Source organism: Lithobates pipiens, unplaced genomic scaffold, assembly GCF_037356315.1.
Source record: "Lithobates pipiens isolate NorthernLeopardFrog02 unplaced genomic scaffold, aLitPip1_a1.2 Scaffold_18, whole genome shotgun sequence".
NCBI classification, from domain to species: Eukaryota; Metazoa; Chordata; class Amphibia; order Anura; family Ranidae; genus Lithobates; species Lithobates pipiens.
Genome location: NW_027507758.1, coordinates 191569933 through 191595207, shown reverse-complemented (window position 1 = coordinate 191595207; position 25275 = coordinate 191569933). Strand labels below are relative to the sequence as shown.

Here is a 25275-nt window from a genome sequence, read left to right as displayed (position 1 = left end):
CACTCTGGAGAACATCGGTATAATAGCAATATAAACAGTGACAATCAGCAAAAAAATTGCGGCTATCGGTCACCAAGAAAAACAAAGGAGACCGAGGCCATAACAAAAAAAAAACTTCCCAAAAAAATAAAATTTAAAATTGAGTGGAGTCACAAGGATATGTGAGGCACTGGAGAAAGGCTGTAGGCAAAAAACAAAAAAAGTCTTTGGAGAGACTGCATGAACAGCAACAAAAAAAAAGAAAAAGAAAATATATAAATGACATCCGAAGAGAAACCTGGAGAAAAATAACCTCCTGGGGCCAGAGCGGGGGTCACAAAGACCACCTAGTATGAGGGAGGGGAGCCTAGAGGCCACCCCCCGCCTTCCATAGCCAAAAAATCTGATTCAGCCAGCCTACAAAAAAGAACCGAGCAGCTGTGTAGGAAGAGAAAAAAATAAAATAACAGTCAATATGCAACATAGCAGAACTGTAAACAGTAAATAATGAACAATGAACAGTGCACCCCGTGGGTGTCGGGAAATAGGTATGGGGTATCCACCATGGTATTACGGCCAAAAACTGCACCATGGAAAATCCAACAAAGCCCCAGCAGAGGGGGTAGATAAACTCAGTTGTGTTCCGATGCGGTACCCCTTAAGTCGGGGGTCTGAAGGATGGTCTCCGTTGAGGGGTGAGGTTGGATCTAGGAGGCTTCAGTCGAACTGGGGTCCAAATCCGGGCTGGAAGTGCAGACGGCCGAGGAGTAGAGGGAAGCGGAGTAGGCTCTTCATCTGGAAGAGGAGGGAGGCCAAGGCTGCGCAGGAAGGCATGGCTTTCATGTAGATCACGAAGAGAGAATTGAGTGCCTTCTCGGATCACTGAGAGGCAGAAGGGAAAACCCCCATCTGTATGGGATCTTGTGGGTTTGGAGATGAAGCGTCAGTGGACGGAGGTTCCTTCGTCTCGCTAAGGTAATGGGCGAGAGATCATTAAATATTTGAATTTTGGCTCCTTTAAAGTCCAGCCTGGGTTGGTTACGAGTGGCGAGCGTAAGAGCTTCCTTGCTGTCAAAGTAGTGGAACCGAACCACCACGTCCCTTGAGTTAGCACCTGCTGGGGGTTTAGGCGCCAGTGATCTGTGAGACCTGTCTAATCGCCAATCAATATCCGGAATTTGGGGGGCCACCACGTTAAACAAGTTCAGAAGGTAGGAGCGAAGATCCTCTACTGCTTCAGGGATGCCTCTGATACGCAGGTTTTGTCTGCGTTCACGATTTTCGAGGTCTTCCTGTTGTGTTTGGAGTTGAGAAACAGAGTGCTTAACAGCGGCATTATCTTCCTCCAACACTTGGACATACTGAACCAGTTCATCAAATTTAGTCTCTAGGGTGTCTGTTCGACCGCCCAATTGATCGATCTCACCTCTCAGCTCCTTGGCAAGTTTCCCAACTTCCTGAGTTATGGAGTGAGTGATAGCTTTGAGCAGGGATTGGAGTTTAGCGTCTAGGACATCTGCCGTCAACAAGGTGGGTGAACCCTGGTCTAGGGTGGGCGAGAGAGCGTCCGGGATGTTCAAATCTGGTTCATGGCGAGGATGAGGGTCTGATGCAGGGTCTCCCTCCAGTTGGGAGGAGGGGGTGGGTTTGTGTAGATAGCGGTCCATGGTGGATGAAGATTGGGGGAGAAGTGCAGAAGCGTAGGACTTTCTTTGGTCTCCTATTTTCCCCATGGGGTGCACGGCTGGGCTGAGTGGGTGAGGATGCGACTCCCGGAGGTAGTAAAGCTGCAAAATGTTGAACAGGAGTCTTAGGAAGGCGGGGGTGAGGACATAGCCCCAGAATCACATGGTTGTCATAATAGGGAGATTCTCACATGTTCTGATAGTCAATAGGCCTGACCAGGTTGGCACAGGAGTGGGAGGGGGGACAGGAGAGGCACGGGGAGAATAGGGGGGGATGGGGGCAGAGCAGTCAGCCCAGGTGAACGTGGGGGGAGGTCAAGGACACAGTGGGCTGAACAGGCCTGAGGCCTAAAGATGGCGGCCGGCCGTGCGTGTGTGGGGCTCCGCGATGGGCCTCAATGCGGCCGGATCGTCCGTAGGTGCTTCAGGTCACCTCCGTAGGTGGGCCTCTTCCCAGATGGCTGTAGGGAGGCGTCAGCCGCGCCACAGAACACCGGGGGCAGCGCGGAGGCCTAGAGGCGAAGTAGGCCCCAAGATGGCGGTGTTCCGGCAGCCAGGAGTAGGCCGCGAGCCTGAGCGGGGCTCGAGCGGCCGGCGAAAGAAACAAAAACCCCCCCGGGATGGAGTCTAGGGCTCTCTCCTCGCACGGATCGCCCCGATGGCGGTAGATTAGGCGGCGGTTTTGTCGGAGCTCAGGCACAACACGTCCGCTCCCGTCGACTTCACGCCCCCGTGAGTTTCTATTGTAAAACCTCCACAAGGGTCATGCAGGTGCTTGCTTATAATCTAGCCAAATGCACAACTGCTGAGATGCCTATGGCCACATCACCCTGAAAGTGCCTGATCTTGTCTGATCTCGGAGGCTAAGCAGGGTCAGGCCTGGTTAGTACCTGTATGGGAGACCGGCTGGAAATACCAGGTGCTATAAATGGTTCTGTGCACATTGTTGCTAACACAAACAGCTAAATGCGTGAGTGCGGGAACGCATGTCGGCGGAGGATAAACTTCCTTTCACCATGCAGAAGCTCCTGGCTAGTCTTCCTTTTGCGGTGAAACAGCTATTTGAGAATGTTTGGATAATTCATCCAAAGAAATTCTAGTGGGAAAAGTACCCCTTTTTGCCATTTAAGTAAAGGAGTAAATATAATTTCATTTTTAAAGCTCCTTCTTTTGTGCCAGGGGCATCAGCCTCCAGGCAGTCACGATGGCTTCCGTCAGGTTCAAAAGATAATCCTCAGATTTAACCCCAGGGACAAAAGAGGTCTTGGGGGAGGAAACCTACAAGATACCGAAGCCTCCTTTATGAGGAGGTGCCCCGCTCGCTCAATAGGGGAAATTCTTCTGCAGTTCTCAAGGATCTGGCAGGAAGACTTCCTCAATAGCTCCAAGGTATAAGCTGGAGTTCCAAGGGTTCCCGTCTCCTTGTTTTTTTCTGGCTTCGATCGGCATCAAGGATGCTTATCTCCATGTGCCGATCTTCCCTGCTCACCAGAAGTTTCTAGGCTTCGAAGTAGAAAATCTTTATTTCCAGTTTGTAGCTCTGCCTTTTCGGTCTAGCTACTCCACCTCGAGTGTTTACAAAGGTCATGGCTCCTCCTTTAGCCAGGGTAAGGGCTCAAGGTATAACAATACTAGCATACTTAGATCTTCTCTTCATAGATCAATTCGGTAGCCCGCTTAATCCAAACTTTGGTCACCGCAGTTAGCTACCTGGAATACCTAGATTGTATTCTCAACCTAGAGAAATCCTCCTTAAATCCATCAATGAGATTGCAATACTTGGGGCTGATCATTGGTACATCTCAGAAGAGGATGTTTTTTTTCTCCAGGAAAGGATCAGTTCCATTAGAAAACTGATTAAGTTGCTCAAGTCAAAGAAGAATCCTCTTCGGCTTTACGTAAATTTGTTGGGAAAGATGATGGCTTCTTTCAAGGCCATTCCTTATGCGCTGTTTTATTTAAGACTGCTGCAAAACAGTTTCCGGTCAACTGGGAACAAGTTGAGCTTCGCAATGCATTTTTCCCCCAATGTGCGTCAGAGCCCCAATTTGTGGTTGATATCCAAGAATCTTTAAAAAGAGAAATCCTTTCTACCAGTTACCTGGAAGGTGATAACAGACGCCAAACTTCTGGGCTGAGAAGCAGTCCCGGAAGAAGCATCTGTCCTAGGGAAAATCAGTGATGACTTTGTCCATCAATATTCTAGAGATTCGGGCCTGTTCTCGAGCCCTGGACATTCAAACTACGGAATTGTCCTATCAGGATCCAATCCGACAGTGCCACAGTATTCAAATCAACAAAATGACAAGGGTGCCCAAATTTATGCACCCGTCTAATTTCGTTTTGATGCATATTGCGCATTTTCTGTTAATCCAATAAACCTAATTCCACTACTGAAATATTAGTGTGTGCTTCAGTTATTTGATAGAAAACTGCTAATCCAAACACCCAAATATTTATAAATGACAATCATGGAAACTGTCAGGGGTTCTTAAACCTTTGCATACAACTGTATATATGCATTTCTGTATTCTCCATTATAAAAACCCTATGAAATGTGATTGTGTAAATTAAAGGATGACCCTAATCCTGTTTAAAAACAGTTGGCGTGCACTCTTGATAATCTTATAAAATTGGACATATTCATGGATTGGGTAGCCCGAAGAAAGAAATTCATTCTGTTTTTATGTTCAGCTTTAAAACTGGAGCTTTAGGAAGACTATAAGTTATCATTTGTATTCCTCTCCAGGCTCTGCCTCAGTATCTTCAATCAATTTCTCTAAGAACTGTGATGAAATTCAGGTTCCTCCACCTGTACCTCCTCGTAGACGACCAGAATCTGCCCCAACTGAGTCATCCCCATCAAAGGTAAATGTATAAGTATGTTTCTCTGCATTGCATTATGATAAATTATAGCCAATATTTCTAAACTGTTTTTTTTTTTTTTAATTAAATGAATGCTGAACTTAAGCTCATATATTTGATCATATAAATGCATCAATTAAAACTCCTTTGTCACCTTAGGCTTGCATCCTTTGCTTACTGTAATTCAGAGACCCTCCTTTGAACTGATTAGACATTCCTTTGGAAGACCTTATGTATGAGATTGACTCCCAGTTGCCATTACATCTTTTGGCAGCTCTTTACTGTAAAGAGCCTTTTCTGGTTTTGCACAGGCTAAAAGCTTCCTCTTTATTTAAGGCTTGTTTCACTTCAGTGAGTGCATTGTTCTCCTTTCTCTCTATCCTGCCCCCAACATTACAAGGATGTTGTCCTACACTGCTTGGATGTGGTCAAGACTGTTAGGTCTACCTAGCAGAATAAACTTCTGTTCGCAAGACTGAGTGTCATTGTCCTAGCTGTAGGTCCTCGTAGGGGACATCCTGCTTCACATTCCACCATTGTCAAGTTGATCAGACAACTTATTTCCATGGCCTACGCTCTTAAGGAAGGGGTTCTCCCTTCTCTGTAATAGCTCATTCCACCAGGGATGTTGGGTGTCTTGAGCTTTTCAGCATCTTTGTCCCAGATTAGCAAGGTCACAACTTGGTCCTCTGTGCACACATATGGATGTTCTGGCCTCAGCTGATGTAAGCTTTGGCTGTAAGGTGCTTCAAGTTGTTGCCTACTAGCAGTAGTATCAGCTGGGATTATTGACATCATAAAACTACTAGATGTTATCCTTGTTGAACACAACCCATAGGAATATGTATACTCTTAGTAAACTTAAAGCTCCACTCTGGGATCAGTGTGAAACACATTTCCCTCACTTCTCCTTGACACCCCAATCTAATTGCTGGCACACCAACAAAAAAAATCCTTATCTAAATGCCTGTTCTTCCTTGCTGTAACCAATGATGCTGCAGCTCCAAATCATCTCCTTCTGTGTACTTCCTGCTTGAGTCCCTCTTCAGGTGTGCACATCAGTGGCTACCAGATGTGAACACACCTAGTATTGGATGTCCAGTAGTGTGGTTCTCTCACAAACCACAAAATGAAGACCTCGTCACAGAGGAGTGGTAGGGGACAGATGATCTTTGGCTCCATGTGCACTGCTGGGTTTGCGGTCCCCCTCTCCCAGGAGCGGCAGGGGCGTGGGTAAGCATATCTTGCTTCACATGTTAAGAGAAACATACATAGTAGGATGGGTTAGAAGTGGGTGAATGAGGAAAAATAGTATTAGTCTGGATTGAGGTTTTAACACAAACATACAGAAACACACACAAACGCAAAGGTTGTACTGGATGGACCTGTGTTTTTTTCCATCCTTCTCTACAATACAACTATATAGTAAAATAAAGTATATGTGATCTTTTTTTACCTGCTGCAGGATTTGTCATTTTGTGGAGACAGCCTTGTAATACCAGATACCTCTGTCATATTAAATTGTGACAACTATATATTATCACTATATATTTTAACTTTGCAACTACCTGTGGAAAATTAATTAGTAGTTTACGGATATTTTGTGTTTGTTTGTTTTTTTAACTGTGTTCACCTGTTTACCTTAGCTTACTTTTTTTTTTTCAAAAAAATATAAGCCTCATTGTATTATATTAAAGTGTATGTAAGACTAAAAACCTTTTTCTTAACCACTTCCCACCCGGCCAATGCATATATACGGCCGGGTGGGAGCCGTCTATTCCTGACAGGCCGTTCAGGAACGTCCTTCAGGAGTAGCGGGATCGCGCGCGCGCGCAGCGGCGCGATCCCGATGTGCTCGTGTCACCCGGACACGGCACATCTCAGATCGGCAGGAGGGCTCTGTGATTGGCCCTCCTGATCACATGACGGCCGTGTCCAATCACGGCCGTCATGTGATGTAAACAAACAGCCGGTTGCTAGGCAATCGGCTCTCCTCTCCTCACACGGAAGTCACCGCTGAGGAGAGGAGAGCAGAACGCTGCAGCCGGCTGATGATCAGTGAGTATGGGCTGCTTTTTACAGCTTTTTACTCACTGATCATCAGTGTAGTGTCAACACACAACACACCACACAGTACAAACACAGTCCCCACATATGTCCCCAAAACACACATGTCCCCAAAACATACATGTCCCCAAATAATAAAAACACATGTCCCTAATAATAAAAACATGTCCCCCACATATGTCCCACTAAAATCACATGTCCCAATGATTATCTGCACACATATGTACGTGATCACCTGCACACATATGTACATGATCATTTGCGTACATATGTCCGTGATCACACAAACCAATTATTATACACTTAACGGAATTTTTTTTACCAAAAACATGTAGCAGAATACATTTTGGCTTAAATTTATGACAAAATTTGATTTTATTGGATTTCTTTTCAAATAGAAAAAAGAAAATATTGTTTTTTTTCGTCGTGAATGAGTCGTGAATAAATAACACCAAAATAAAGCTCTATTTGTGCGAACAAAATGATAACAATTTCATTTGGGTACAGTGTAGCATGACCGCGCAATTGTCACTGAAAGCGCTAGAGCGCTGAAAGCTGAAAATTGGGCTGGGAAGGAAGGGGGCGAAAGTGCCCTGTATTGTAGTGGTTAAAGAGGAAGTAAACCCTGATGGGTTTACTTCCTCTTTTTTTCCCTGCAAAGGTAAAGCATAATGAACTACTATGCATCGCATAGTAGCTCATTATGTGTCACTTACCTGACACAGGAGCCAGCGAAGTCGCCGCTGTCCCCTGTAGTCCGCCGCATCCATCTTGCTGGTGGCGTCTCGCAGCTCCGATGAATGACAGCGGCGAAGCCACGATGACGTCACTCCCGCGCATGCGCACGGGAGTCGCGTCTCGCAGCTCCGCCACTGCCATTCGGCGAAGCCGCGATGACGTCACTCCCGCGCATGCGCACGGGAGTCGACAAATTAGGCAGATCCATTCTTGGACTTGCCACATTTAGTGCGCCTGCGCGCCGCTGTCTACGGCGCATGCGCCGTAGACAGCGGTGCCCATTTTCGGGCAAATATCTCCTAAACCATATAGGTTTAGGAGATATTGCTTGGACCTACAGGTAAGCCTTAATCTAGGCTTACCTGTAGGTCAAAGTGGTTTGAAAGGGTTTACTTCCTCTTTAAAGCGGAGCTTAATTTTTTCATCTTTCCATCTATTAAATCTTCTGCCCTTGTTGTTTTACCTTTGGATTGTAAAACATTTTTTTTTCTGCCAGTAAATACCTTATACAGCCAACTTCCTGTTTCTTGTCTAGTAAAAATCCTAGGCTTATGACATCATGCACAGCTCTCTCTCTCTCTCTCTCTCTCACTCTCATTAGAGTTTGCCTGAAGGGGGGGGGGGATTCATAAGAGGGCCAATGAGAGCTGCAGGGCTGGAGGTGTGCCAGTGTTTCGTCACATATGGCGACCCATCACATTTGGCTACCCGCTGGACTGGGCATGCATGACGCCGCCATATGCGGTCCAACATTGTGGCAACCTGTGCTTGTGCAGAGTTTTGTGGCCACTCCTCTGAGTCCAGGTTCAAGCCCCACCATCCAAGTGGACATAGATTATAATTATGCCAAGCGAAGCAAGGCTGTGCCCAAAGCATGGCAAGCCTGCGAGGGGGCCTGTGGCAAAGTGGTCTTACAGCAGTGTTGGAACGCATATGGCGGCGGCGCACATGTGTACTCCAGTGGGCAGCAAATGGATGCAGCCAGACTTAGTGGAGGGAAATTTCTGCAGCATATTTGGCAAGTACAGAATCACAGTATATATAAAATAATATGCAAAGTGATGGGGACGTGACCTGACTGGCATGTGATAAGCGGCTTCCTCACAGAGCTCCCATCTGTAACCTTGCATCGATCCTGTTCCCGGCGTCTCTACACTGCTTGAAGGCTACCAGCCAACTTCGGAACCTTGGTGGACCCCTTTCTGGGTGTTACTCATGATGGTTCTGAGAGGAAAGAAGATGGACACCTCTCAGAGATCCAAGATGGCACCACCGCAGCAGCATGGACAGCGTAGCGCTGATAAAACTAAGGATACAGCGAGTAAACCGCCCAAAACTCCTAAACATGACAGCGGAGACCCCCTCACCAAGGACATTCGTTACTATGCCCAGAAACTGGCAGGCTCCCTTACTCTGGATGAGCTGGCTGAGGGGGGACCCACAGCACAGGGAACTTTGAAGGAAAGTGTTCACAGTGCACAGATTGTCTGCACCATAGCAACAAAGGCGGAGGAAATGGAGGAGAACAGTGAGGATGAGAATCAGGCGCAGTACAATTAGAGAGAGAACCACTGCTGCTGAAAGCAGGATTAGTGATGTGGAGGACAAACTCCCCCCCTCTGATAAAAGACTCGCAACATAACACCAGGATGGTTGCTGCTGTGGATCAACGTGCAGATCACCTTGAGAACAGAATGAGAAGGAATAATGTAAAAATAGTGGGTCTTCCTGAGAATACCGAGGGTAGAGACCCCAACTAGTTTATTAAAAAGTGAATGCCAGAGGTGTTTGGGAAGGAAGCGTTCACACCACCTTACGCTGTGGAGAGAGCCCACAGGATTCCGCTGCGACCCCTTCCACCGGGTCATCCCCCTCGTCCTATCCTTGCCCATCTACTACACTACAGGGATAGATAGATCATTCTGCGTCTGGCCAGGGAGAAGCAAGACATACAGTTCAATGGTGCACGCATTTCCTTTTACCCTGACTTTTCCTCAGATGTACAGAAAAGAGCCCGGTTTACGGAGGTCAAGAAACTGCTACAGAATCTACATGCGCCTTACGCTATATTATACCCAGCCTGACTCCGAATTACAGAGAGAGATCAGGCTCACTTCTTTGAACAGGCGGCGGATGCGTCAGCCTGGTTGGATATAAATGAAAGTGCTTTTCGCCCGGACAGAAGGATGGTGGCTGAAGAGGATTGATTTGCCCCGTGGTTCTTATGGAATGTCGCCCTACTGGAGCCTGAACGGCCCACTTGATTGATAACTGCCCTGTTTGTTTTCTTTCCCACATATAGGTGCAATGGATTTCAGCTATGCCGGGAACAAGAGCTGTTTTATTGCTCTGTCCCCCCACAGAGAGAGTGTGCAAAGCCATGACTAAATGTGCTAAATGCAGTACGATTTACCTGACAAGACTCTCCGACTGGTGTTTGTGAGGCCAGCGGAGATTAGGACCTGTTGTCCTACAGTCGTGCCTGTTGTTCAATCCCTGATATATAATTGTATCCTGGGTACCTTTGGCATCGTGGCTGCGACCAGGGCCACACAACTGCTTGTGGTCATGTTTAATACCATTATCCACTGGTTTGTACATGGCAAAGTTAGAGTGCAGTTGCGCTCAGAGGTTCAAAAAGTTTGGAACTGTTAATGCAGTATGGTACAGTGCTTACAACACTTAGGCCGCGTACACACGCGCGGACTGTTCGCCCAACCTTGTCCGCTGAACAGTGTTTGGGCGGACAGTCCGCTCGTGTGTGGGGCTTCAGCGGACAGTTTCAGCGGACAGTTGGACGAACAAGGTCTTACGGAAATTCCGAAAAACTGTCCGCTGAAACAAGGTTTCAGCGGACTGTTCGCTCGTGTGTAGGCTTGTTCGGCCAACTAAGTCTCGCGCATGCTCAGAAAGGATTTCCACGTCGGAAGGTTGCATTGCAGTGTATAGGACGTCGTATTTTTCGTCCCGTCGTACGTGCCGTTCACGTCATCGCGCACGGTTTCAGCAAACTGTTCGTCCGTCGTGTGTGGCCATGTCCGTCCATGCTAAGTTTGAGCGGACTGTTTGCCGAAACTGTTGGACGGACAAAGTTGGGCGAACAGTCCGCGCGTGTGTACGCGGCCTTACAGTCTCGGATCTTAAACTTATACCAGTTACATGTTATTGATTGTTGGGCTGAGGGAGACGGGATGAGAACTAGGAATGTGTTATGTTGCCAATGACCAGATGTGTTTATATTATGGCAGTAGGGATGAATATGCTTAAGGTGATTTCATGGAATGTTAGGGAATTAGGTGACCCTCTCAGGCGCACAATGGTTTCCACCTCTATGAGAAAATATCTCCCGGCCATTTGTGCATTGCAGGAGACTCATCTCACCCTCGATTCCTTGACCTGTCTCAACTTCAGGTGGGTGCGTAAGGCCTATCACTCTACTCACACCTCCTTTTCCAGAGGAGTGAGTGTGTTGATACATAGCTCACTGGACTACCAGGAACTGTATAGTGTGGTTGATAGCAAGGGCAGATATGTCATTTTGTATTACTGTCTGTTCTCGTTGAAATGCATACTTGCCTTTGTGTTTATCCCACCTCCATACAGCTATCGGGTCTTGGGGGTGGTTTTGGACTTTCAGTTGGGTCATCCGGAGGTGCCCGTATATATCATGGGTGACTTTTAATTGTTACCTGGATCCACTGGTAGATAAACGCCCTCCGCTTTAGTCAGGGCACAGCTCGTGCCGCAAAGCCCTGAGGAAGCTGGTGGAGGAGGTGGGATGGATAGATTTATGGAGGTGTAGGGACCTTGGGAAATGTCCGTTATCATGTTTTTCAAAGTCACATATGTCCCTGTCACACATTGACCTGTGCCTATGTTCGGAACCTGCAGTCCGTTCGGTGGCAGAAGTAACCTATGCTCTTAGAGGAATCTCGGATCATTCCCCACTGATTATGGACCTGGAGGCATATGTCCCCCTTCGACACTGCTTAGGGCTCCTTGGAAGTGTAAGGCCTTTTGGCTTAACTTATTACCGTCACCACCTCAGATATTACAAAACATTGTTAACTTTTGGGGGGATCAGGCAGACTACCCGGATGCAGGGGTGAGATGAGAGGTGTTTAAGGCCTTTCTTAGGGGGTTGTTAATAAGAGAAATATATACCTTTAAAAAATAAATCTAGTGCACAAAGGGAGGGTGTGGAGCGCTTGGTACATGACCTGGAAGCCCAATTTGTAGCTGACCCTAGTGAGGAACGCAGGGATGCCTGGTTATCTGCTCAGGATGTGTTGAATAAGCTCACCTCTTCCAGAATCATGCAAAGGATAAACCGCAAGACATTGCCACACTTCTTCAGAAATTTGCACATGCACCAGAGACGGATAAAGAGGAAATTAGGTTGGCATCTCCCACCTCACCGCAAGGAGTAGCTATAGAGGGAGCATCTGCTGGTTTTAAGTTTCAGGGACCTTATGGTGAAGGAGCAATACTTAAAATGGAACATCAGGACCGAGTAATGGAGACTTACAGAATGCACCATGTAATAACCCTGTCAAACCTATAAATTCAGGGACCACCTCAGAGACAGATCATGTAATTACGTTGACAGATATATTGAAAGCCATTACCATATGCAACAACTCTGTGAATATTCTGTCTCAAAACTTAGAAGGAATGAGGGAGGACCTAACTACAGTCAGACAAGATATGCAAATTTTTAAAGAGAGAATGACAGCCACTGAGGAGAGAATAAGTACAGCTGAAGACTCCTTACACACCATTGCAAATTCCAATAAAAAGCTTATGCAACAAGTATCTACACACGACTCTCGATTGGAAGATATGGAGAATCATCTTCGGCAAAATAATATTAGAATAGTAGGTCTCCCTGAACACGCAGAGGGAAACACTCCAGTTGAATTTATAGAGAAATGGCTTTTATCCTCGATGGGTTCAGAACATTTTTCCTCCTTTTTTTTCAGTGAACAGGGCTCATAGAGACCCTACTAGGGCACCGCCTACGGCGAGTGTACCTAGGACTATGATCTTGAAAATTATGAATTATAAAGATAGGGATGTTATTTTACAGAGAGTTAGACAGCTTTTAGATATACGGATGAATGGCTCAAAGATAAGTTTTTTCCCAGATTTTTCAGCAGCAGTGCAACGGCAAAGGGCGGGATTTATGGAAGTGAAGCGGCGATTGCGGCAAATGGAGTTACATTACTCTATAATCTTTCCAGCTAAACTTAAAGTAACGGCACAAGGTTCTACATACATTTTTGCATCCCCGGAATTAGCGACTCAGTGGCTGAACAATTATAAACGGTCAAATTAACTTTACAAAATGAAGGAGAGAATGTTTTGGGTTTTTTTTTTCCTTTTTTTTTTTTTTTCTCTCCCTCTCTCTATTTTTGATGGGAGAATGAATAGATAGTATGGGAAAGTGAGGGGGACGGAGAGAGCACTATTTTTTTTTCTAGAAGCCCTCTTGATCAGATAGCCCCTATGTTTGTGGTATGGTTTTGTTATGTTGTTTATGTCCTTGTTTGTTTGTTTGTGGTTGTGTAGGTTTGTCTTATATGTTGATTTATGTGCACCCCCCCCCCCCGTCTATGCCTTGTCTCTCACCTTCATGGGGGGACTCTATGGGGGGGTGGAGGATGGGGGCAGGGAGACATGGATTGGAATGAAAAATTTTGGATTCTGGTTAGTTCATTTGAGATCATTTCGACATGGCTCCTTTGAGTAAAGTGCTAATTTCATGGAATGTCAGGGGACTTGGTAGCCCATCTAAACGGCAAGCAGCGTTTACCTCATTAGGGAGATTTTCACCCTCAATAATATGTCTTCAGGAGACCCATTTAAATTCTGAAACCCTGCATTACTTAAAACAGAACCAGTTTAACATTCAGTATCACTCTACATATACATCATACTCCAGAGGAGTGTCTATACTTATAGCTAATGGAGTGGATTTTAAATGTAGACAAATTAAGGACAGTAAAGGCTAATTTATTTTTCTGTATTGTACACTATCAGGACAATCATACGTGATTGGAAATATATATATTCCTCCACCATACTCGAGGCAGTTTTTAAAGAATATATTCAATTTGTATCCGATAAACCAGATAGTGCACGCCTATTGGTTGGGGACTTTAATAACTATATGGATTCTACACTGGATCAATACAACATAATGGACAAGCAAACCACAATGAGGCCACGGCCTTTGCTAGATATGTAACAGAACTGGGATTGATAGATCTCTGGAGACAGCATAATCCAACAAAAAGGCAATTTTCATGTTTTTCCAGAAGTTATAAAACCCTTTCTAGAATAGACTTAGCATTGGGAACATACCCCTTACTCCCATACCTTTGTGATGTTAAGTATGAGGCTAGGGGCATTTCAGACCACTCCTCTATAGTATTACATTTTTCCTATAGGAGCAGTCCCGGGTGTACTTTATGGAAGGTGAACCCATATTGGCAGTCACTTTTTCCTTCATCTGAAGGAATTGTGATTGGATTGACTACATATCATAATATAAACAGAACCTCAGTTTTACTTCTAATATATTGGGATGCAATGAAAGTGTATCTCCGAGGTCTCCTTATTGCACAGATATCAAAAATTAAGAAACAGTCTAGGCAATGGGAAAAAACTTTAGCTGACAATATGATGAAGGCCGAACTCCAATATATAACTAATCCAAATGAAGACACTAAAAAATAACCTCCATAGCCAATTACATTATGCAGCAGTAGCTAAGAAGAAAGCAGAAAATAAAAGATTTTTCTTACAACAACCATATTTTGAGGAGGGTGAGGGGACAGGACATCTATTGGCAACTATTTTTAAAGTTCAGAGGCCGGCAACATACATAGTGGAAATACAATCATCCTTAAATAAGAGGGTTGATACTACTCCAGAGATATTGGAGATATTCAGGGAATTCTATCAGTCACTATATAAAAGTAGGGACGGAGGAGTCCCTGATTAGATTCTTTGATGCTATTGATCTACCAAGTATTTCAAATGTTGAAAGGGCGGCTTTGGAGGCCCTGTTAACATTGGATGAGCTAAGAGAAGCAATATCTCATTTACCTAATAATAAAGCACTAGGATCAGGTGGCCTTCCAGGGAAAGTGTATAAAAAATATGGGGATATTTTGTTACCTGAGTTGCTTGATGTCTTTAATTAGCAGCAGTGGCCAAACTGATAGTTGCAAGCTGAACAGTGGAGCCTTGAGTGGAGTGTGAATAAGTATTGCTTTTTGACTGCTGGTGACTGCTGGGTTGCATTTTTAGGTTCTTTTGGGGCTTTTTCTTGTAGCTTTTTAATACCCTTTTCTGACATTTTTTAAATAGTTTTTTATTTTTTCCTTTCCTTCCTTCAGCCTACTAATTAAGGGGAGGGTTTAATTGGGCACAGGTGTTTGAGGTCTATATAAGTTTGGCTAGAACTCATTTGAGCCTGCTCATCTTTAGTCTGTGAGAACTAAGTGGAACTGGTCCAAGTGGTGAGTTAAAAACCAGAGTTTAAAACAGGAGGCTATAACAGGGGTCATAGTAGCTGTGTAGTGTGAGTACCTGTGTGTCTGAGTAGTGTGTGTGTGTGTGTGTGTGTGTGTGTGTATGTCGTTAGTACTTGTGCATTGTGGGTGTATGCACTTGTGCATTGTTCACCAATGCCAGAAGTCTGCCAAGCAAAATAGGCGAGTTGGAAGCTCTGGTGCATCAGGAGAGCTATGATGTAATCGGTATTGCTGAAACTTGGCTTCATTCCTCACATGACTGGGCTATTAATATTCCTGGCTATGCACTCTTTCGGAAAGACAGAGTAAAAAGGAAAGACGGAGGGGTCTGTCTGTATGTGAGAAGTGATCTCAAAGCGAGTGAGAAAGAGGACCTGGTGGACGGAGAGTGTGATGAGTCTGAGGCATTATGGGTGGAACTGCATACAGATGTGCCTAGTTCAAAGTTAATCATTGGAGTTTGTTATAGACCACCCAATGTTAATGAGGAGGTGGAGACTCAGCTCCTTGCACAGATAGAAAGGGCTGCAAGGGCTGGGGCAGTGATAATAATAGGGGTTTTTAACTACCCAGAAATTGACTGGGGTAACGGCACTGCTGGGACAGTTAAAGGGCAAAGATTTGTAAACCTATTACAGGACAATTTTATGGTCCAGTTTATTGAGGCCCCAACTAAGAATGATGCTCTGTTGGACCTGGTAATCTCAAACCATGCAGAACGTATTACTAATGTTCAGATAAAGGAACACCTGGGTAGCAGTGACCATAACATGATTTCATTTGATGTTAGCTGTAAGCAAAAATCACATACGGGAAAGATAAAAACACTTAATTTCAAGAGAGCAAATTTTCCAAGGATGAGGGCTGCTCTCCAGGACTTAGACTGGGAGAGAATATTGGCACCAATGGGCACAGAACAGAAATGGGAATTCTTCAAGAAGACTGTGATCTCACGGCAAAGTATATTCCCATGGGCAATAAGTTTAAAAGGTTAAAAATAAAACCGATGTGGCTCGCGGTCAAAGTTAAAAAAGCTATAAACTATAAAAAAAGAGCTTTTAAAAAATATAAAAATGAAGGAACGCTAGTGTCATTTAAATGTTACAAGGAATATAACAGAATATGTAAAAAGGAAATCAAGGATGCAAAAATTCAAAATGAAAGACAGATTTCAAAAGATAGTAGGACAAACCCCAAAAAATTCTTCAAATATATTAATAGTAAAAAGGTTAAGTCTGAGCATGTAGGCCCTTTGCAAAATAATCTGGAGTGGGTGACTGGGGACAAAGAGAAGGCTAACTTATTAAATACTTTCTTCAGCTCTGTGTATACAAAGGAGCATGGGGGAGCTCATATCCATAATGGGGGTGGTACTGACGCAGCCCCAAATCCACAATGGCTCAAAAGTGATATGGTGCAGAAATATTTGGACAGAATAAAGGTGGATAAAGCACCTGGACCTGATGGCATCCACCCACGGATCCTAAAAGAATTGAGCTCTGTAATTTCAAAGCCATTGTATCTAATTTTTAGGGACTCATTAATGACAGGAATAGTACTACTGGATTGGCGCAGGGCCAATGTGGTGCCTATATTTAAAAAGGGAGGAAAGTCTTTACCAAGTAATTATAGACCCTTTTGTTTAACTTCTATAGTTGGGAAGATACTGGAGGGATTAATAAAAGACCACATAGATGAGTTCTTGCAGGAAAAAAATATTTTGAGCAACAGACAGCATGGATTCATGAAAGACAGAAGTTGTCAGACAAACCTGATTTCTTTTTATGAGGTGGTAAGTAAAACCTTGGACAGAGGGGTAGCGGTGGACGTGATATATTTGGATTTTGCAAAAACGTTCGATACAGTTCCGCACACACGGCTCATGTGTAAGGTAAAGTCTACAGGTTTGGAAATATCAGTTTGTAAATGGATAGAAAACTGTCTAAAAGACAAGTAGTGGTTAATGATTCTTACTCTGAATGGTCTACGGTTATCACTGGTGTACCCCAAGGTTCAGTGTTGGGACCCTTACTTTTTAATATCTTTATAAATGGGTCTGGGATCAAAATTAACATTTCCGTGTTTGCAGATGACACCAAGCTATGCAGTGGAATAACCTCCTTACAGGATGTCTCCAATTTACAAGCTGACCTCAATGCTCTGTCTAATTGGGTGACTATGTGGCAGATGAGGTTTAATGTTGAGAAATGTAAAGTTATGCACTTGGGGGCTAAGAATATGCATGCATCATACATTCTAGGGGGCGTACAACTGGGGGATTCCATAGTGGAAAAGGATCTGGGGGTTTTGGTAGATCATAAGCTCAATAAAAGCATGCAATGCCAAGCTGCGGTTTCCAAAGCAAGCAAAGTCCTTTCCTATATTAAGAGAGGTATGGACTCCAGAGAGAGAGATATCATTTTGCCCCTGTTCAAATCATTAGTAAGACCTCATCTGGAATATGCCGTTCAGTTTTGGGCACCAGTTCTCAAAAAGGATATCGGTGAACTGGAGAAAGTGCAGAGAAGGGCAACCAAACTAAGAAGAGGCATGGAGGAACTCAGCTATGAGGAAAGATTAGAGGAACTGAATTTATTCACTCTTGATAAGAGGAGATTAAGGGGGGATATGATCAACATGTACAAATATATAAGGGGTTCATATAGGGAACTCGGTGTCGAGTTATTCACTTTACAGTCAACAAAGAGGACAAGGGGGCACTCTTTACGTCTAGAGGAAAAGAGATTTAATCTCCAAATACGGAAAGGTTTCTTCACAGCCTAAGAGCTGTGAAAATGTGGAATAGACTCCCTGCAGAGGTGGTTATGGCCAGCTCAGTGGATTGCTTTAAGAAAGGCCTGGATTATTTCCCAAGTGTACATAATATAACTGGCTACTAACATTTATAGGTAAAGTTGATCCGGGGAAAATCCGATTGCCTCTCGGGGATCAGGAAGGAATTTTTTCCCCTGCCTTAGCAAATTGGATCATGCTCTGCTGGGGTTTTTTGCCTTCCTCTGGATCAACTGTGGGTATAGAATTGGGTATATGGGCTGGTATGATATTTATTATATATACATTTTTTTTTGTGGTTGAACTGGATGGACTTGTGTCTTTTTTCAACCTGACTAACTATGTAACTATGTCATGGAGGTGGGTTCATTACCCCCCTCTATGACTGAAGTAGTAATAATTGTTTTGCTGAAACCTGGTAAGGATCCAAGTAATCCTGACTTATATCGCTCAATATCGTTGTTATCGACGATTATCAAAATGCTGGCAAAGGCATTGGCGATTAAGATGATCAAAATGCATTTAGAATTGAATCCATTGTGACTAATCAGGTTTTATCCCTAACAGATCCAAAGCAAACAATATCCGTCGTCTATTTTTAAATCTACAATTCCCAACAGATAATATGGGAAATAGAGCTATACTGTCACTTGATGCTGCTAAAGCATTCAACAGTATAGAGTGGGTCTTTTTGTGGAATTGTCTAAAACTATATGGGTTTGGTCCCAGATTTATCAAATGGATACAACTTTTGTATGACTCGCCAAGTGCAAGGGAACAGGTGAATGGATGTGTTTCGGCCTCTTTCCCATTCACCAGAGGGACAAGGCAGGGGTGTCCTTTATCCCTGCTTCTCTTTGCTCTGGCCATTGAGCCATTGGCTGAGGCCATCCGATCCTCCACAAATATTGTTGGATTTAGTAGATCAACAGGTGAAGATAAGATAGCACCTTAGTGTCATCCGCATAAACGGGGATATAGGCCGATCCCTGTCCGCAGTTATGTCCTTAATAGAATTATATGGATCCTTTTCAGGATTTAATAATAACTGGGACAAATCTGTAATGTTGCTCTTGGACCTTGTGCATTTTGAGCACCCACGCCAGGTTCATCTGATAGTCCTGGTTACATCATTTAAATATTTGGGAGTGGTAATTACATCAGATATCACAGAATACACAGACAGGAATGTTCTCCCTCTCATTGTCAAATTTAGACAACTGAGTAAATTCCCATTGTCCATGGTAGGAAGGGAGAATTTGTTGAAGATGGTGTGGATGCCCCAGATGCTATATGTATTACACAACTCCCCCATATGGTTGACGTTGCGATTATTTAGGACTATTGACTCAGTTTTTAGGGATTTTGTGTGGAGGGGTGGAAAACCTAGAATTAGATTACAAACATTACAACAGCCCATAGATAAGGGGGAAGTCACGATACCTAATCCAAGATTGTATTTTATCGCATCACAATTACAACACTGGCATGGCTGGGAGATGCAGGATATGCAGGACCCTGCACAGAAGATAATATCTCAATTTAAAAAACACCCGTTAGCTCAACTAATAGTAGCTCACCACTTTTACAATAAAAGAAAATTCCATACTTTTTTATTAGATTCATAGGTTATGGGGAGCAGTCCAAACTATCACTCAACATAAGGGCTATACGAAACATATGCATATATGGGACAACTACTACCTTTATGAACTGAATAAACTTTTGGAATTTTCTAAGTGGAAAAAAGTGGGTATAATATTTCTGTATCAGTTATATGAAGGGAATGTCTTACTTCCTTTTGATATATTAAAAGACCACTATCAGTTAACGAACAAAAACTTCTACCAATATCTTCAAATTCGCCATGCTTTACAGATTCAGAACTCGAAAATTTAACTACAGTATAAATATTCTAAAATATCAACAAACCCAATTTCAGTTTCTTGCCTGAAACGAGGATTAATAGGTGATCTTTATTCAAATTTACAATCGGAGAACACGGAAAAACATGAAAATAGTTTTGTAAGGTGGAAAAGAGACATAGAGGCCTGGAAATACTGCCCAGGACATCCCTCTCAGCCTCCCAAAGTCTATCTCAGCTTTTTATTATACATAGGGCCATTACACCCCACAAAAACTCTATGCATGGGGAAAATACACAACACCATTATGCCCATGATGCACACTATTTAATGGTTCTCTTATTCACATGCTTTGGATATGCCCAAAGCTTCATCGTTACTGGGAAAAAATATTTGTAACCCTAAATTTATTGTGCTTCACTGAGATAACGGGAACGCCTAGACTTGCACTACTGGGAATAATTCCCGATGGGACGTTGCCAGTAGACAAGCACACTATGTGGATAAGATCCCTTAATTTAGCACGTAAAGTTTTTTTACAAAAATAGTCATCTGCTGATCCTCTCAACCCATAAACAATGGGTTGAGAAACTTAATTACACACTCAAAAGAGAAAAAATAACATATAAACAGAGGTACACCCCAAAGGTTTTGTATAATATGGTCATGTTGGATAGACCCTAGTAATCGACTATATGATGGTTTACCTAGTGGAGAGGAGTGAGGTAGAAGAGTTAGATGGGGGCAAATAGTAGAAGTAGAGGAGTTGAGATATAGAAGAGACTAAATTAGTGCGCTATAGAAATGTAACTTGATGCTGTATAGAGGAAGCTGACATGGTTTAAAGTTTAAAATTAGCATTGAACAACTTGTTGAGTAAAATGTATGTCTTTATAATGTTTTGTTTAGTAGGTGCCAGGTTTGTTTTATGTGTTTTCCAATTTTTTTGATATTTCTTGGATTAATGTGACATATCTGTATGTATGTTTAATAATAAAAAAAAAATAATTATTTGATAAAAAAAAAAAAAAAAGTGGTTGGTACCAAGTCTGTTGTTAAAGAGTCTCTAAGAATTAGAAACAAAATAAAAGGCTACAAAATAACAGAGCTAAATTCTTTGAGGACACATGGCAAGGCAATAATAGTAAGCCATCTGGTCCAGGTGCTGTATTCACCTTTATCTTGTCTAAATGTTTCTGGACCAGTATATGTCAATACAATTCTCATTATCGACTTTAAATCCTCTATTTCTTCTATCCTCTATAATTTACAGAACCAGAAAGCTTGTGTAAAAAGAAAAAAAAAAATGCCCCACTGTTATTGCATAGATCAGGCTGATAGCAGGTACTTAAAATCCCCAGCCACTCAGAGCCAAGAGGCTAGATATAATACTTTGTGGTCTGAGACCAAGCTCACCAGACTACTCTCGAGGAGTCAAGTTTTCTGTATGGCAAGGAGTACCAGTGAATAGTAGGATTTCTGGATTGATCCCTAGGATAAAGTCACCATTAATCTTTAATATATCAGTTGGAACCTACTAGGGTAGGGAGAAAGGGACGGAAAGAAATGGTAAGATTGCCAAGGCTTACAAGGAGGGCTCTGCCCAGGCCTCCTCAGTCAGGTGAAATGTGTCTGATCCAAGAATCCCAGGTTTTGTTTTATTGTTCTGGAGAGTACATGTGAGTTTGTCATTGATCATAATCCAATTCAATTTATGTTTGACATATTCCATGTGCACCACAGTCTATTTCCAACACCTTGCTTTTCAATTCTGTCTGCTGTACTATTAATATATTTGAGACATTTGGGGAGCTTTGTCTTTCATAACCTGTTGTTCAGTTAGAATTTTTGTGACTTTGATTTCCTTTTTATATATTTTGTTATATTCTTTGTAACTTTCAAATGAGGATAGCGTTACTTCTTTTTTTTTTTTTTGTAATGCCTTTTTTCTATGCTTTGTTGGTTTTTTTGGGGGTTTTTTTTGTTCATGAGTCAACATAGATTTTACTTTTAGCCTTTCCAACTTATTGCTCATAGGTATATATATTGCAGTGTGTTTCCATACAGTCAAACTGAAACGTTCCCATTTCTACTCTATGTTCTTTGATGACAATATCAGTCTCAATCTTGGAGAGCAGTCTTTAGCCTTTGAAAATTTGCTTTCTAAAATTAAGTGTTTCTACCTTTTTATTATATCCTTGTGTTTTTTTACAGCTTATGTTAAAAGAAATCATTTTATGATCACTGCTGCCCAGATGTTTTTTTACATGAACTTAAAGAATATGCACCACATTGTTGAGTTAACCCCAGTCAAAGTAATGGCACAGAGCTGCCCTGCAGATGATTAGGGGTAATGAAAAGTGCAGCAGGAAAGGTGAACCACAGAATGAACAAAGTTAGAGCATGAAGATGCATGTGCTAGGGGCCTCAAGCTTACTCTCCAGTGGATCCCCACAAAAATAATGTGAAACACTGTAGTAACATTACCAAATCTCACTTAAAATCTCATGAAATTGTCATCATCAGAGGCAGTTCAAATCAGTGGTGGCCAACTTTGTAAATATAAAGGGTCTCAAATGCTGCCCTCGACATGTCTAAAGAGCCACATAATGGCGCCTGTACATAAACATAGATAACTTGCTGAACAAAAAAAACAGACCTGTGCCATTTTTTTCAAGGCCACACACCACAACACAGATGGCTCACATCTGTGCATTGTGGTGCGCAAAAAGATGTAGGTGTGTAGTAGTGCATGGTGTATGTGCATTGTGTTCTGTTCGTTGCAGCAATGTATTGTAAAATATACATATTGCTGCAACTGGTCTAAAAAAAGGTCTAATGCAGAAAGTAGTTTAACGCCAGCTTTACAAATATTTGGTAATGTGTGGTAATGCGATGCACAGTGGACAATTGGTGTTGTGGTGCCAGTTCACCCCAACCCTTCATCCTCCTAGGAAGCCTTTGCTGATGTAAAAGGTTAGTGGTTTATAGAGCCCAGACCATTTTACTTGGCTATAATATATTTTTATGCTGCTTGTTTCCAGACATCACAGGGGAGCTCTGTGAAAAATGTGATGACCATAAGGGAACTCTAATAGACTGCTTTGTAGCTATGGCTCAAGGTAACACTGCAACTGATTTCCTCTATTTCCCTCTCTTTGGATGTAGAGTGCAGGGGGACTAAAATAAGCAGAACAAAAATGGCAGTTACTTCCATGCAGTATCTCCCTTTCATCCTTGGTTTGGCTGTAAAATAAACTTTCATGCATTCCACAGGGGAAGTAAGACTCAATGGAATATAGCAATGTTTTCTGAAAGGCAGCTCCCGAGAGCAGGAAGATTATAGGCTTGAAGCAGAGTGCAGGAATATACTGGATCTTGCGAGTATGGACAAGCAACATTGCATATACAGCCTCCTCGACTGGGTGCATATAGGCACTGAGCCACTTTTGCATAATAAGGAGATGACAGCAGGGCAGCAGAAGAATTGACCTGAGCTCCTGAAGCAGAAAAAAAACTGTGTTTCCCCCCCCCCCCCTCTTACTGATGCCCAGCATTTCAAGCCAAGCATAGGTCCAACAAGACATTATGGTCTTGTTGGACATCAGGGTCTTTTATGACCTAACACAGCAGATATAAAAATAAGAGGCTACAGGCACAGTCGCATGTCCCCCTTTTTTTTGCGTATAGGTTCACTTTAATATTTGATTCTTTGGCTATCAGCAGTATCTGTGTTATTGTAATTCATTATTAATTGCTTTTCCTTTTCAGATGATGTCTAAACATGTGGACAGTCCTCCAGCAATACCACCCAGACAACCCACATCAAAAGCATATTCCCCACGATACCCAATGTCTGACCGCTCCTCAGTCTCCGAGGGACCTGAAAGCCCCCCAGTTCTACCACCACGAGAACCAGTACGTACTCCTGATGTCTTCTCCAGCTCTCCACTGCACCTTCAACCACCTCCGCTTGGACGGAAAAGTGAACATGCTACCACGTTTTTTCCTTATAGTCCTTCACCGTTTACCCAACCTCCACCTCAGACTCCATCCCCTCATGGAACAAGAAGACATTTACCTTCTCCCCCTTTAATAGTGCAAGATGTAGAACTACCCCCCATCACTGGCCCTCCTGTACCGCCCCGACAAAGCACTTCTCAGCCTATACCGAAGCTCCCTCCAAAAACTTACAAACGGGAGTCTCCTCATCCTTCCATTCACAGGGATGGACCTCCTTTGTTGGAAAATGCCAACTCCTTGTAACAAAGACGCTTTATTTTAAACACTAAAAACATTTGTTTCCTCAAACTGCAAAGAATGGCATGAATAAACCTGAATTACACAAGAGAAGGAATGATTCTGATGCTATTCAGTTCAGATGCAAATTGCACCAATATTAAAGACTGTTGATCAGGCTGGAAATTTGTTGCAAACCGAAAAGAAACCGCAGTTGATGTGGCAGAAATAATTGAAGAGATTCAAACTAGAATATTATGCACTTTTATTTATATATATATATATATATATATATATATATATATATATATATATATATATATATATATATAAAGCAGGGATTTTTATATCCTACTTAAATTCTTTTTTTTTTTTTTTTTTTGCTTTGTGCCTCTGCTTAAAATTGTTTTATAAAATCACAACTAGCATTGTGATGACTATCTGTGGTACCCAAACTTTATAAAAGAATAGCGCTGTATTGCCGTTCAGTTTACAAGATGTTCTATGAGTTTTGTTGGTACCTGCCTCACCAAAGAGGTAACTTTTGTTATTTTTTTGTTTTGTTTTGTTATTTGTTTTTTCCTTCATTTATTTTTTTAATAAAGTGACAAAAGATGACAGTGCCAGTTTAGAAAAGAAGAAAAGAACATTTTAGCTGCAAAAGATGTGTAATTATTGTCTTCACAAAGGGGAAACCGTTTTATCATTAAAGCAGTAGCAAAGCTATGTGTAGCACTTTGTGATTTATGAGCTGTTTAAGCATTCTGTTTATTTTTTATTTATTTTTTTCATTTATTTTTTTGCTCCTGCTCCTGATTGGTTACGTGACAATTATACATATTTTCTTATTTAGGGCTTTATTTAAGGGAGCTTCCAGTTTGTATCAAAACCTTGATCTGGTTTTACTTTTCCATGAAGTTAATGGGGGGAACATTGTCATCCTCTGCAGTTATGGGTTTTACTGGGTTTAGTAACTGCAATTTCAGATTTTACCAGCAGCACCACCTTGCATGCAATATAAAAGCTCAGCTCCCATATTCTTACTTAAAGATGTCCTATAATCATAATTATTATTATTATTCAGGATTTATATAGCGCCAACAGTTTGCGCAGCGCTTTACAATATGAGGGCAGACAGTACACTTACAATACAAATCAATACAGGAGGGATCAGAGGGCCCTGCTCGTTAGAGCTTACAATCTAGAAGGGAGGGTCAAGTTGAAACAAAAGGTATTAACTGTGGGGGGATGAGCTGATGGAGAAAATGAAAATACAGTTAGGTGTGGGTGGGGTAGGCTTCTCTGAAGAGAAGTGTTTTCAGGGATCGTCTAAAAGCTAATAAAGTAGGAGATAAGCGGACAGATTGGGGTAGGGCATTCCATAGTAATTCTTATGGCTATAGTATAAGGATATCCCCTGGTAATAAATTGTATCAAAACCCTTTAAAACGAAAATGACTAAAATCTCAGCTACAAGCTTTGATGTGTTTATGTAATATA

At 42.6% G+C, this 25275-nt stretch overlaps 1 protein-coding gene and 1 pseudogene across 1 annotated transcript in view; both read left to right on the top strand.

The window, feature by feature from the left end:
• SOS1 (SOS Ras/Rac guanine nucleotide exchange factor 1) overlaps window positions 1-24501 on the top strand; it is a 415017-nt gene extending 390516 nt beyond the window's left edge. The window contains exons 21-22 of the mRNA XM_077486479.1: window positions 4414-4532; window positions 23308-24501. Coding sequence (XP_077342605.1) covers window positions 4414-4532; window positions 23308-23802 — 614 coding nt within the window. The 3' untranslated portion in view covers window positions 23803-24501. The remainder of the gene's footprint in view (window positions 1-4413; window positions 4533-23307) is intronic.
• LOC143990937 (5S ribosomal RNA) lies at window positions 2477-2595 on the top strand (annotated as a pseudogene).
• Window positions 24502-25275: the final 774 nt, after the last annotated feature.